The sequence below is a fragment of the Phymastichus coffea genome, unplaced genomic scaffold (assembly GCF_024137745.1).
Source record: "Phymastichus coffea isolate CEN01 unplaced genomic scaffold, Cenicafe_Pcof_1.1 PCOF00189, whole genome shotgun sequence".
NCBI lineage: Eukaryota > Metazoa > Arthropoda > Insecta > Hymenoptera > Eulophidae > Phymastichus > Phymastichus coffea.
In genome coordinates this window covers 192391-206366 of record NW_026707000.1, presented here as the reverse complement: position 1 = coordinate 206366, position 13976 = coordinate 192391, and the positions used below count along the sequence as shown (strand labels likewise).

General features: G+C 40.2%; 1 protein-coding gene across 1 annotated transcript in view; it reads left to right on the top strand.

The window, feature by feature from the left end:
* Nucleotides 1-12812, top strand: part of LOC131673654 (max-interacting protein 1-like) — a gene marked incomplete at its 5' end in the record, with an annotated part of 85922 nt that extends 73110 nt beyond the window's left edge. The window contains 2 exons of the mRNA XM_058951818.1: nucleotides 4196-4332; nucleotides 6031-12812. Coding sequence (XP_058807801.1) covers nucleotides 4196-4332 — 137 coding nt within the window. The remainder of the gene's footprint in view (nucleotides 1-4195; nucleotides 4333-6030) is intronic.
* Nucleotides 12813-13976: the final 1164 nt, after the last annotated feature.

The window sequence follows — 13976 nt, the reverse complement described above, 5'->3', positions numbered from 1 at the left end:
TTCTCTCTGTCCACCGCCACTGAACTAATGATTGTTTCACTTGGCAAGTATTCGTGCGGAGAGAGCGAGTGAGCGAGAGCCCAATTAATGGCCGTGCGGCTTTCTTCGTGACCGTTTTCGAGTTTGTCGATTAATTTGAAGCTTTCGTGCAGTTTCGGTACGACGATGTGTGGTTGTTCCAGCGAGTTTTGCTCGTCGATGAGGAATCTCCTTGGGTTTTTTCATCGTTAATATAAATGGCCACTTCCTTCGAGAAAATGTACGAGGCAAAAGAACATTATTTCAAATGATACTTAGCGAAATGCACAGTAAAATTATTGAAGGGACCCTTCATCATCCTACTGAAAAATGAAGCAGCATAATTTGCATAAGCCCTGGAATATTAACCCATGAAATACACACATATATATATATATATATGTTTTCGGCGGTTCGCTCGCCCCTTGCGTTTTACCGCAGGCAACCTGTTCTTTGCCCGCTTGTATTTCTCTTTTTTTCTTCTCCTTCCCGTGCTCTTTGGGGTGCCATTTGCGTGCGCGTTTATCTTTTTTTCAGCCTCTATTTATTTCGTGCAATCTTTGCGTTAATGAATCGTGCGCGTGTGAGAGATAGAGGAAAATTTGGCTGAGAAAAATGTTGCAAAGCAAATCATTCTCGCGTATTGCAAGAGTGAAAAGATGGACGGGGCACGATTGAGGATACTTGGTGCGCGCGAAGCGAAGAAAACAAGCCGAGAACAAGAGAAGTATGACTAATTTGAGAGCGCGGCAGAATGCAAGGAGAGGATTTCTCGAAAGTCGCTCGTTTCGCGCGCGCGACCGCCGACAGATGCTAATTTTTCGCATTTTTATGCGCGCGGAAAGATAAGACGCGCGTATACACATACAATGGGGCAGTTGAGTTACGAGCGAGCAATTATGGCGAGAGATTTTCCTATACGCTACCGGTGAGACTGTTAGTTCCTTATTATTTATTGCCGAGTGGTCGACGGTCTGTCAGAGCTGCAACAATGAGTCGGACAAAAATGAAAACGAACATCAGCGCTTCACACGTTCTCCTTTGTGCCGTTGCATTACATTTTTCAACGCGCCGATTATCATCGTAGACGAGCATTTTCACAGTCTACAGGGTTTCATTATGATAACTTCCTTGCTAATTACATTATGCAATCTGCGTTCTCTTATCTCGCCTATGATAAGCTCGAGCATGCTTTAGTATTTTTTTATCTGCTCAAATTATACTTTCCAAGCTCAATTACGAGTTGCAAATACTTCTATTATTAATGGTAGCGCGATAATCAGTTCCGCCATTCGATAGAAATCGATGGATCGCTTATCGAGTCATCCATCCGCAGATAAATCGTGCGGATACAGGGCCCTACGCGCATCAATCGACTAATCATTCCAACGGATGACTATGCCATTGTCGTCGAAATTGCTTCGTTCAACCCAAGCCAAGCCTTCTCCTTCGTTTTTTCGGAACTTTTTATCGGACCATTAAACACGCGCTGGCGTCGTCGCGTAAACGACGTCGTTAACACGGATCATAATGGGCGTGTATCGAGCTGCGCACCTAATGATCCGGCCGCCCGCGCGGCCGCGCTGTCTGCTAAGTCTATGCATCGAGAGCAGCACCCCAATCTCGCCGACAACTTTATTCGAAGAGCCGGACGCTGCCGCACTGCCAGTAACTTTTTCAGCGAGGCGAGCCTTGCAGCACCGCGAAAACCGGCATTCGTGCGCGTCGGAAGAACAAAAGGGAACGCGGGCGCGTAAAAATGTCGCGCGGCCTCTCGGAAACTCAAAATAACTGTTTTCTCCGAAGGAAAAACGGAGCACACGAGTAATCCAGCAATAGCCAGTTCAGTTTGGACATGCTCGTAAACACTCGCCAGAACAAATAAAGGTCCGTGTGTGCGTGCATTCGTTGCACGTTCCGCTTCTCTCCTTTTTTCCGTCGTATCGATGTGAAAGCTCTAAAACCCTTTTCGTTTACTTTTATCTTTTTTAATTTATCGCGGGCTCGAGCTGCTGCTACTGCAACTCTTTGTCACTTTAACCTCCGAGGCAAATCTCCTTTCGTTTTACGCTCGCTGTTGTTGCTGCTTCTAATCCAGCGCCTCTCGCGTAAAGGATGTTAAAGCTACGCGGGGATTTCATTTCTATGGTGGGATGCGCCGCTGCGCCTCGTAAACAGGATTTCTATATTATTCGAATTCAAATTTGCAGCTGCTGCAATGGCCAGTTAAGTTAGAGAGGATAGGTAGTTTACTGCTGGCTACATTTGCAGTTGTAACGCTCGGATATTGCGCAAGCTTCGAACGATAAAAGCTGTGATTGAAGACGTTAAACCTTTCAGGATACGTTTGCCACTTCCATTCAATTAGTTTATTGAGATAAATGTCGTTGACTCGCGTGGATAGCGAGGCTGAAGTTACGTGTGCGGTAAAAGCGCTTCCCCGCCCACGCCGGAATCATACTCGAGCACAACAATTTTAACGTCGCATAGCCAGAAATGCAAATAACCGGGTGCGCGCGCGCGGTCAAAAGAATTCCCAAGCGCATATCTCCGCGGCCTAAGAGTGCTTCGGAAAAAAGAAGAAAAAAATGCTTTGACGTGTGCCGCGTCGCACGTCGAATGTTTGCTTTTGAGCGATTCCACCAGCTGAAGCGTTGGGATCCTTTTCTCTCTCTCTCTCTCTCTCTCTCTCTCTCTCTCTCTCTCTCTTTCTCTCTCTCTCTTTTTTGCTAACGCGAAACCAATACTTCGACAAGGCTTCGGCGGTATGTGGCGTTTGAAATTGCGCATTTTTCGGATAGGCGTCAGCGCTTTTTTTCTCCCCCCAGGCTCTAGAGGAAGAGCGCACTTTTGAAGATGGCGCGGCGGTAATACCTTCGTTACACGCTGCGCGCTCGTATTTGCTCTGCGTCGAGCTTTTTCGAAAACGCGCAGCTCGCTCGCGCGGCGTTTGTAATTGACGCGCCATGGTAAATGTTCGGTCGGTCGGAGCTCATCACGGCGAGGGAGCTCTAACTAACCAGCCCGTGCAAAATTACATTTGGGCGCAATTTATTACAGAGCTGACCGAACGCGACGATTATTTTATAAGCGTAAACATCGCGAGTTCGGCAGCGGCGCGGAGGCCGAAGCAAATTTTGAAAGGTATAGCTGGCCTACGCCCGGGAATGCCGATGCGCGCGGCGAACATAAAAAAAGCGAGGCGTGTTCAAACGTCAATTCGCATCGCGCGGAATTGTATTGCACTCGTGCAAATATTGCAATTTACAGAGAGAGCAAGAGAGAGTGGGGGGGGGGGGGGCGTTTTCGAAAATACGTACGTGTTGAGAGCGAGGGCGTACAAGCGAGAAATAAGCCCCTTTAAAATCGCTGCCTGATGAGGCGCGAAAAATTGCGCGTCAAGCTCGAAGAGTATCGCTCGCCGGTGTGTGCACAATATGTCGAAAATAAAAATCGCTTCTTCCCTCGCACGCCCAGGCTTATGGAGATTGATGCCGAGCCGAGGTCGCGGCAGCTTTGCCCCGACGAAAAGGGACGTGTCTCGTCGCAAAAACTTGCGATACGGTCCGAGAACGGACCTGTCGAATGCCGACTGACTTGCGCGAGAAACTCGCGCGACAGCTCGGCATACACGACTCTACACAGCCACTCGAAGTAGTACAACAATACGTACACTCGGACGCGGAGTCCTTGTCTCGGCCTCTCCCACAATGCTAGACCCGTTCCAATTACCATGAATTGCTCGAGGCCGCGAGCCACGGCAATGTCTCAGCGAGACATCTCTAGAAAGCTAAATGCTACTTTGTCCTTTGCTGTTTATCGCCGGCGGCGTCCGAGGCGCACGTGCCTTCGTCGCCGTACCTGCACCAGTCCGGGGAGTGGCCAGAGCTCGCGCGTATCGATTTCGCATAAAATTCGACGTGCACGCGCGCCCCGAGCACCAGTAGCGTCAATTGTTTCGGACTGCCGCTGCGCCCCGCGCCTCTCGGCCCAACTGATTCTTAACGCGTCAATGTCTCGCCGGCTACGTCCAATGATTATCATAAACGAGACATAGCGGCAAACGCGCATAGACGGCCAGTGCGCAGGCGTAGGCGGCCCTATGATCAGAATATAACAGAATTGGAGGGTAATTTGACATTCAATAATGGGTGTGGGATTTCAATTACTGTTACAGATGAGGTCGACGTGATTGGATACACGAGCAACCAGTCGGACACCGATGACCATAGCAGCGTGCAGAGTAGCAGTGACAGTGGCGTTGCGATGTCCACCTCCAGGCTCACCCTTTCCGAGATGATGGACAATCTATAGGTACAGTCGCACGCATTTCCACTCTCTTTTCTCATCTTTGCCTCGAGGCTACGCGTGTAAACGAAAATTCATAACGCTCGCACGTCTAATCGCGTCGCCGGTGCTGCTGCTGCTGCTGCTGCTGTCGCCGCCGCCGCCGCTGCTGATAGACAGCCTGGCAAGCATTACTGGCTGCGTTAATGCTGCGTAAATTAATTTTGCGCGCGGTCCGGAATTATCGCCCCGAGCACCCGACGATACTTTCAATGACCTGCCAACGGACTCGGACTTTCGCAGCGTGCTCTCGGCTTTTATTTTAGACGAGGCGCGCGACAGCACAATTTCTCATTGTTTCTCTGCGATAAACGCGCTTTTCGCCTTTAGCGCATGCACATAAAGCCACGATGATGGAAAGAAAACGAAGGAAAATAGCTTTCTTTTCAAAAATGCATCGCGAGCTCGCGCAGGTATCCATCCATCGTGGTAGAAGCTGCGCGCTGGGTTTTCGGTAGATGGTGTTTTATGCAGCTGCTGCAGGATCGCTCGTAAATTTGCCTCTCCGTACGGCACCGACGCGCACGATTGGCTGATTGAAAATCGTCTCGGGGCCTCTTTTCTTGTGCAATTTTCAGCGGAAATTTCACGCTTTTCTCTCTTCTTCTTCTTCTTCTTCTCCAGCTTTACTCTCGATAATTAATCACTCGCGAGTTTTTCTTCGCGAGACGCACAAGCGGATGGAGAAACGTACTCCTGTTTCGATCCGATAATTGGATAAGAGTTGCGTCAAGTAACCAAGACCATGAAGCGATATCGTGTGCCGTCGCAGAGAGAAAGTTGAGTATGGCATCAATACGTCAAAAAATAACGAAGTAAAAAGAAGAAAAAACACAGGCAAAAAGTATTACGCGGTCTGCCTTGACACATGGCTCTATGTTAAGCGTATAATATCTAAACGGAAAATGGATAACCTACGTTGCACACGTCGTCTCGTTTTGCTCTCTTGGTAAAAGCGGAAAAGACGGAGGAAATTCCGACGATCTGCTCAATAAATAATGCGCGCGCTCCGATATAGCCGTAGAGGAAGTAAACGGTAAAGGGGAGTAGGGCTTTGGACGCACACATACAACGCCCAATGGAAAAATGTACGAGAAGAACGTGCTGCGAACGATTCGGAGTCACCTTTCGACGAGCAGCAGCAGCAGCAGCAGCAGCAGCAAAACGAGCCCGATCTTACAATTTTAAATCTTTCAAAGCGATACCGACAAAATTTTTGTGATATTACTTTCTGAGCGAATTGATAAAACCTTTTCGTGCTCGGATCTGTTGTGTTTTATCTCCGGTCGTATTTTCTTATAAGATTTTACTTTTTTTCGACGCTACTTCTTCTATAACAGCAAATGGTAATGGAAGATGGATCGTTAGTGTGGATCGGAATAGCTATATCTACATCTGATCAATTTTGCAAGTTGATTTCACTTTAGCAATAAGTTTGACTGATACTGCCACTAGTTCATCAAATATTATTCGCTGATAAGAAAGTTCATATGACTTATTAAATGCTACAGATTGATTATTGAAATGTACGTTAACGAATGACATATTCTGCGAAATTATTTCCATTTTAGTTCTATATAAATATCAATTCATTAAGGTTTCACAGTCAACCATATAAATTGAGAACTGAGAACAAGTAATGAGATGTTTCTTGAATTTTTCCAGACGAGAAGACGGCGCGAGGGTGGCGGCAAGTGGGGTCAGGAAGATAGTAACAGCAGCAGCAGTAGCAGCAGCAGCAGCAGCAGTAGCAGTACGTCGAAGCAACGCGGAAGGCCACGAAAGAGGACGCGCATTGGCAACATTATCAGCAGCAAGTAGAAGACCTCCGAAACGACATTGAAAGAGAGCGCATCAGCGTCGTCCTGGACATTAAGAAGAGCAAGAAAGCCACCCTCGCGATCGAGATAGAGTCCTTTTTTTTAAGAGGCTGAGAGGTAAAGAGAGAACAGGAAGATCTCGCCTATTCTTCTTCTTCTTCTTCACACGTACACAAAAAAAGAAAAAAAAAGTTTCATGGACGAGAGTGAAAGAGTGCGAGAGTGAGAGCGTGAGCAAAGTAAGAAAGACTGATTGGGATTATAGCAAACAAAAAGCAAGCCACGCGGAGCATTATATATGTGAATTTGTACATATTTGAAAGAAATGTCGAGGGAGGGGCGAAATTTCGAAAAATGGTATATTAACGGTTTTTTGAGCTTGTGGCGATCCATCATCGAATCAAAGTCGTGCAATCTCCAATGGGAATAAATACAGTCGTGTTTAAAGAAAGGATGGCAGTTTGCATGCGCGAATGAAGTAGAATGTGAGAGCGAGAGTTTGTTTTTTGTGCACGAAGTGACTAAAAAAAAAAAGGAAAAAAGACAGAAAATAAGAAAAAGAAAAGACAGTTGATTTGTTATTGTACAAGCGAGGAATCGATACATGCCAGTTGTTTTCACGCACGCTCGAAGAAATAGAGAACTAACTTTTAAGAGTTGTACGTAAGGACATAGAAATTTAACCTCTCGAAAACACGATTGCCTGTGGACAAAAATATTCGTCGTTTCTTCTGTTTTTATTATTCCTTTCTTGTTTTTTCTGTCGAGGCATTCATTTAATCCCCGTTTTTTAAGTCCATTCTGTGAGAAATACTAATGAAACCTCATAGTTTAAGCGTTAGAAAGTATTGCAACGGTTATCTCCCTTTTTTCCAAAGTGAATTTTTAATGATTTTTGTTCTGTCAATCGTACTTTCGATTATTGTAACAATACACGTTTGTCAAGCCAAGGCTTCTTTTTCTTTTTCTAAGAAGAAAAGACGTTTTGGCTTTTCGATTTTACAGTGCATCTCAGCACGACAAATACACTAACAAACAAAAATCGCGCATTATTAATATTATTATTAATTAATTAAGGTAATAACGAAGAAGAAACACATCTCGTTGCATTCGAGATAAAAAGTACAAATTCTGTAAGACCCTTGTGTAAAACATATGCTTCATCACCTGTTTTAGCGACCGACCTGTAGTTCGGCCTTTAAAAAAAATGATGCTCCGGTGTATCAGATAAAAAACGTGAGTGTGAGTAACGGACGAATGCGGCTGAGTGGTCCAACAAAAAAAGTTGAGTGCTGACTGATAAAATTTTTTTTCTTTTTTTTTCTTTCGAAAAAGCCACTTTGAGCTGGATAAAAAGTCTTTCATTTTTTTTTTAATTTTAATTTTTAACTAACTTTATGCGTTTGAAATTCGAAATCGCGAAATATGTTATTGCTTTGGTAATTTATTTGTAAAAAAAATAATAACAAATTAATGCATTGTCGTTTTCTCTCGACAAAAAAGTGAGATAAATATTAGGCGTTTATTCTTTTTAACTGAGGTCTTGAAGTCACGAAGAAGTGTAATACAAAGTGAGAACGCGAGAGGAAGGAGGATAGAGAGAGAGAGAGAGAGAGAGAGAGAGTAAGAGAGAGACATTTTTTTTATGGAAAAGGTCACGGAGTCGAAGCTTGCGATGTAGATTTTTAAGATTAGATAGACTGACATAAAAAAATTTACAAAAAAAAAGTAACGAGTGATCTCTAAATAAAAAAAAATGTGTTGGTTGAAAGAAAGAGGATCGTAGTGCAAAGTCGCATATGTGACGCGAAATTCCAGAAATATCCGAAGAAAAAATAAACAATGTAAATTTTTTGTGGCCAACGTCGAGGCAGTTTCGATTCTGGAATTTTTTTCTTTTTTTTTATTTATTTTAACGTATTCACCCTCGACCGCTGAGTTTCATTACGTCGAACTGATTGAGTTGGTTGAGTTGGCAAAAAACAACAATAATAGAAAGGGGCGTGTTGTTGTATCAAGAATGCGCTTACACATTGTCTGAATGGAAGAACTTTATTCAAACAATCATATTGATTGTTTTTTTATTAACTAGCGGCGGTCGATGTACACGTGGTTGGAAAATACTCATGGCAAATATTTTATTTATTCTTCGTGTTTTTTTAACAACTTAAGAGTTTTATCACATCACAGATACTTATAAGTATTTTAAGGAGAGATATCGAGTTATTGAATTCGCACAAAACATTCCTCGTTTGAATATAGGGTTGAAGGTTAACGGCAAAACTCTGGCGCGAGAAAAGCGATTATGAGTAAACAGAATCGAGAATGCCTCGGATAAATCTTCCGTTTAATAAACTAACAGAGTTAATTATTCAATTGATATGCTAAGCCAAGAAAGCAGATTAAAATCAGTGAAACATTGATCACAAAGTTCAATGAAATTTACAGAGTGCAAACTTCAAAGCACTCGGGGGATTCAAAGTTTTTAATTAAATACCTTTTAGCTTTTATTTACTGTATATCATTTCTTTCGTTTTTAACTTTCTTAATCACGCTAGAGGCCAGCTGTGTAAATTTGACGTATACTTTTTGTACGTCATTCCAACAGTGCCACGTTTCTCTTTTTCATATTTTCTTTCCAGCCCGGCCAACATCCCTTACTTTTCTGCTGTTGTAAAATACAATTTTTAAATTGAAAATAAAATTTTCATAATTTGTTTTACATTAAACGCTTGTAAAAAATTTATTTAGAAATCTTAACGAATTATAGCAATGATGACAATGTTTTTCTGATATACAAAAAAGTTCGTATGTAAAAAAAAATGAAATCATGTAAGATGTTCCTTGTGTGCAACATTTTTATCTTCGTTCGGGTATGAAGTATTTCGGACTGATGTATATATAAAGTATATAGTATTTAGTAATTTATTGGCTGAAAGTGAAATTAGTTGCGGCGTGAAATTGTATTTATGTACATAAAATTATCTAAATTTACTTATATCTATATTTATTTAATGCTATGCGTTATAGATTTTGGACAACTGCAAGTATTATACAAACTTTTTTTGTTGCTCCTGGAAAACATGCTACAAATTTTATATGTCAATGAACTTATCTGCTTTGTTGGCTTTGGTAAACAAAAATTAAAGGGAGTCGTCTGTTAAATTTTAATACAAATATTTAAATTCAGAGAAAGTAGCGCCAATTTAGTTGACTGTCATTCGCTGTCAAAAAATTACATGTACTAATCAAAATGAATATATCGGTCTCCGTAAAATCGATATATTCCGAAATATTTACTCTTCTTTATGTTGATAAATGAAATTCATAAAATTATTTCTTAAATGCACGAAAAACAGTTGCAAACGGATAAAAAATTGGTTCACTGCTAAGAATAACGGGCGCAACAGCAATACCTTTAGATCGACGCAGTATTTTAAAGCAGATGTAACAAATCGTTCTCGCGAAAAAAAAAAAACGATTCTCAGAAGAAAAGACTTTTGTAACGATTTTCGCGACCGAGAGAAGAAAAAAAGCAAAGTTTAAAAACCACTAAGTAAATAAGCAATGATTTTCAAAGCCGCGCCACCGCTGAGGCACCGAGGACTCGGCCAAATAGACTAAGATGAAGCGCTTCGAGAAACAAAGTTCGATACTTGGGGGGAGACGATTTGGAGTGAAACTGAAACACTTCGAGGGGAGTCGTGCACATCCGACGACTTGTTTTTTATTTTTCTAACGCCACTATCGGTCCACTTTTTTACGAAGGCTCAAAATCCAGAAACATATAAAGTAGGTTTACATCGAATAGGGGGTAGGAATAGAGGTGATTACACATTAATGATGGAACAAAGAAAAGATGGTTTTTTCAAAATACGGGAATTTCAAAGTCCTCGAGTGCTCGGCGGTGTGCTACGTTTCCACGATCTTTGGATAGAAAATACAAATAACAATGCTTGGTCGATCGTTTTAGAGAAAAAAAGTGTTGCAGTCATGGAGAAACTAAAAAAACTAACCAAGTAACTAATGACAAAATGGGTGTTATTTTTCGATGTCTATTAGACTTATCAGAATCAGAAACTCAACCAAGCTTATACGTAACGACTTGAAAAGTGAAAAAATAACTGTAAGTTAAAACGATGATCACAAAAAAGAACGTTAAGGACGAGATTTTCGAAAGCTGATGCGTTATATAAAAGCGATTTTTAAGAAACAAAAAAATTTAGTCGTTCGGTGCAATGAAGAACCACAAACCGGAAGTTTAACACATAAATATTCACACGACACTGCAGTCTTTTTCTACTTGGCTTTTATCGACGCACGCAAACATTTAAAAAAAAACAAAGTTTCCGGTGCACCAAGACATAAAATGATCCTTAAATGTGTAAACGACAGGATGGGAAAGAGAGTATTCAAGTGAAGCAGACGAAAAAAAAAATAATAATATTACCAAAAAAAGTAAAAAAAATATATGATGATGTCCAAACAAACTGCGTGCGAAGCGATTAGCGCTCGTAATAAACAAAAAATAATAAGTATAAATAATAAAAAAACGTCTCGGGCCCCGAGTCGCCCCCTATCCGCCGTCTACGAACAATTTTTCCTCAAAACATTTTGCTGCTTTAATTGTTTAGATGAGTACTATAAAGAATACTAAAAAATACACAAAAAAATAATAATGAACTACAAATCGAGCGTAAAACGGGTATGCACGGTCGTGAATGTGTGTCTGCGTTTTGATCGTCGCCTCGACCGACATGTCTCTCCCTATAAATTATCTCTTGAGAACTGGAAAATAAACTAAAAGCGCAGGAGTTTCTCAAAATTGACTGATACGAATTATTATTATAGTTGTGTGTATAATTATAGTTTTTAAGACGTTGATGAAAGAATGAATTTAATAAAGTTAACGTGACATTTTATCTGTATTCTGTAAAGTAAATGTTTTAAACCTGTGTATTGTAAAGGACGTGGGATTTCGCTTTGCCGGATAATAATTGGTAGTCAGTACTTTCTGGAAAATTCGTTCGCAATCTAGTGTGTAATAACACATAACTTGGCAGATCCTACCGAATATGTTTATCATTATCAGTAAATGTTAAAAAATATTTGTTAGAATCTCGCCGATGAGGGCCAAAATTGTATACATTGTATGATTTGTATGACAACGTATTATCGAAAAAAATGATAAAAAGAAAGAAAAACGGTGTCGAGCGCATGTATCTCAAAAATTGGCTTTGTAAATATCCGTATAATGTATAAATACCCCATCGAGAGCCTTAATCAGGTGCTGAAATCCTAAAACCGAAACTCCTGCAGCTGAGTGAAAGAGAGAGAGAGAGAGAGAGAGAGAGAGAGAGAGAGAGAGAGAGAGAGAGAACGAGAGGGAGAGAGAGAAAGATAAAGATAAAAAAAGGATATAAGGCACGGCGACAGACTACTTCGGAGAAAAAGTGCGGTCCTTTTCTCGGTCGTAGTTGAGCCACCGGCAGTAGTGGGGCCGTGGCTTTGGTCAGCCGAGACGGAAACGGAGAGAGAGAAACAGAGAGAAAGAGAGCGAGAGAGAGAGAGAGAGAGACGCGGTCGAGAGGCGAAAGAGTGAGAGTTGTGAGTATGAGCAACCGCGAGAGGCTCCGGCACTAAGAGCATTTAATCAATGGTAGAGAATGCTTAGTGGATATTTAAAAAAAAATTAACAAACATTGCATAAAAAATGAATTAAAAAAAAACTATACTAGTTTCACGTTTGTAAACGGATAACGTTGTAACTACGATTTAATGAGAAAAAGAAAAATGAATATAATGTTATTATGTAATATTATTACGAACGAGTGGCTGGTCATGAGTGAGTGAAATTGTGTGTTACGGGCAGTATAGCAAACACAAATATTATACAACAAATGATACATACATTTGTAGAACAATAAACGAGTAAAGGGTAAAGGACGAACGAAGAGACAGACAAGAAAACACAAATACGTACACAGGTAACACTAATACGTCAGACATTTATAACGCCCTGCGCGCGTTGCATGAGGAATCAATTAGTGCGTCGATGTGTGAAGGATTCTTGTAATAAGCATATAAGTGTGCGGAAGATATTTCTTTAGGTTTTGATTTATCAGCGAATGATGATTTTTGAACGTCCAACTCGTAAAGAGCACATAACGATAAAGTAATCAATTACAAAAAACACTCATTAATATGATTTTATTAATATATATTACGGTTATTATTAATCGATTTTATCATTATTAATTATTATTAACGAAACAAAGATTAAGAAGTAACGGAAAAAACAAACAAAAAAGAAGACACAAGAGCGGTGCAATGAAGAATGTTATATGCGAGGGAGTGAAAAACACAAACATTGACACAAAAAAAATAAAAAAAGACACAACACTAGATGTGAGCGAAAATGTTGAAAAAAAGTGAAAGGGATGACAGCCGAGAGAAAACTTATTATTGTACATACGTTATATAATTACATGTGTACTCGTATGACTGTCGCGAATATGACGAAGAGCAACTCTGTTCATCGAACATAATTAATGACAATGGCAATGATTATGATGATGATGATTTTCTCTGCTTATGCGGATTCAAATAAAATTTGTGTATTATTAAGCAAGAATTACTGAGGTCAATTTTTTCATTATCCAATCCAACTTTTTTGTATATCATAACTTTAATTTTTAATTTAATTTACTTTATGGAAAATTTCGAAAAGTTTGCTGAGGTTATCATATGACACTGAAAAACAAAGTTATTATTAATTTAAAACTTGTTAAAATGTATTTCACTGTATTATCTGATTTATCATAGAACTTTTTATACGTTAAAAATATTTTTAATTTTAATTTCTTCAATTAAATTGAATTGCAAAATAACTCAGTTCTTTGGTGCGCGAAAATTATTCTCGAATAAGCAAATTTTAATGACTGAATAAATAGAAACTATAATATTAAATGTGGAATCGACTTAAACTGCTTTAAAAATGGAATATATGGAGCACAAGCTTTGTAATAACAAATCTATTAGTGCTTTTAGTGTGAAAGGAAATAAGCAACAAAACTCGTTTGAATTTCGAACTTTAGTTACGAAACATAATGAACGTCGTTTATTTTGGCACGGTCCTTAGCAAATTAGAGACAATCGCTAAAGCTACATTTAAAATTTGTGAAAAAGGAAAGAAAATACTATGATTTTGACTTGAAAATAATGACCAAAAATATTGCACTGAAAAATATGCTATCAAAATGAATGCTTTCACTTGTAATGGCATATCCAGAACGCATATAGTAGAAGTTCTAAGAGGCGGAGAGCATAATAACGGCCGGTTGTTTTCACTGGTCAATGCGCTGCTGATTGCACGCCGTCTCTCTTTGACGTCGCCTACGTCTTCCGTGCGTATACAAAGGGGACGAGCTAGAATGCAGGCAAACTGTATATTATGGTTAATCACTCTCCAGTGCCGCGATATCATCCTCCCACTAATGAGATTGCCCGAGTGAGACAGGCTCGATGTGATGTTCCTGAAGCAATTTTGCCTTGCCGATAAGACCTTCTATTTTCTTTACGTAGATTAAGCCCACGTACTTTCTCTAGTTATTCCAAATATTTGTTTGTTTTGTCTTTAAATAATTATTCAGAAACCATTTGCGATGATATTTTTCGAACAGAAAATGCTACTATTTAAAAGTGCTAGTAGATTAATAAACACGCATAAGATATTGCTATTATTTGCAAGCGCTTTAGCATATCTGAACTCTATCCATTCGTTATATTTGA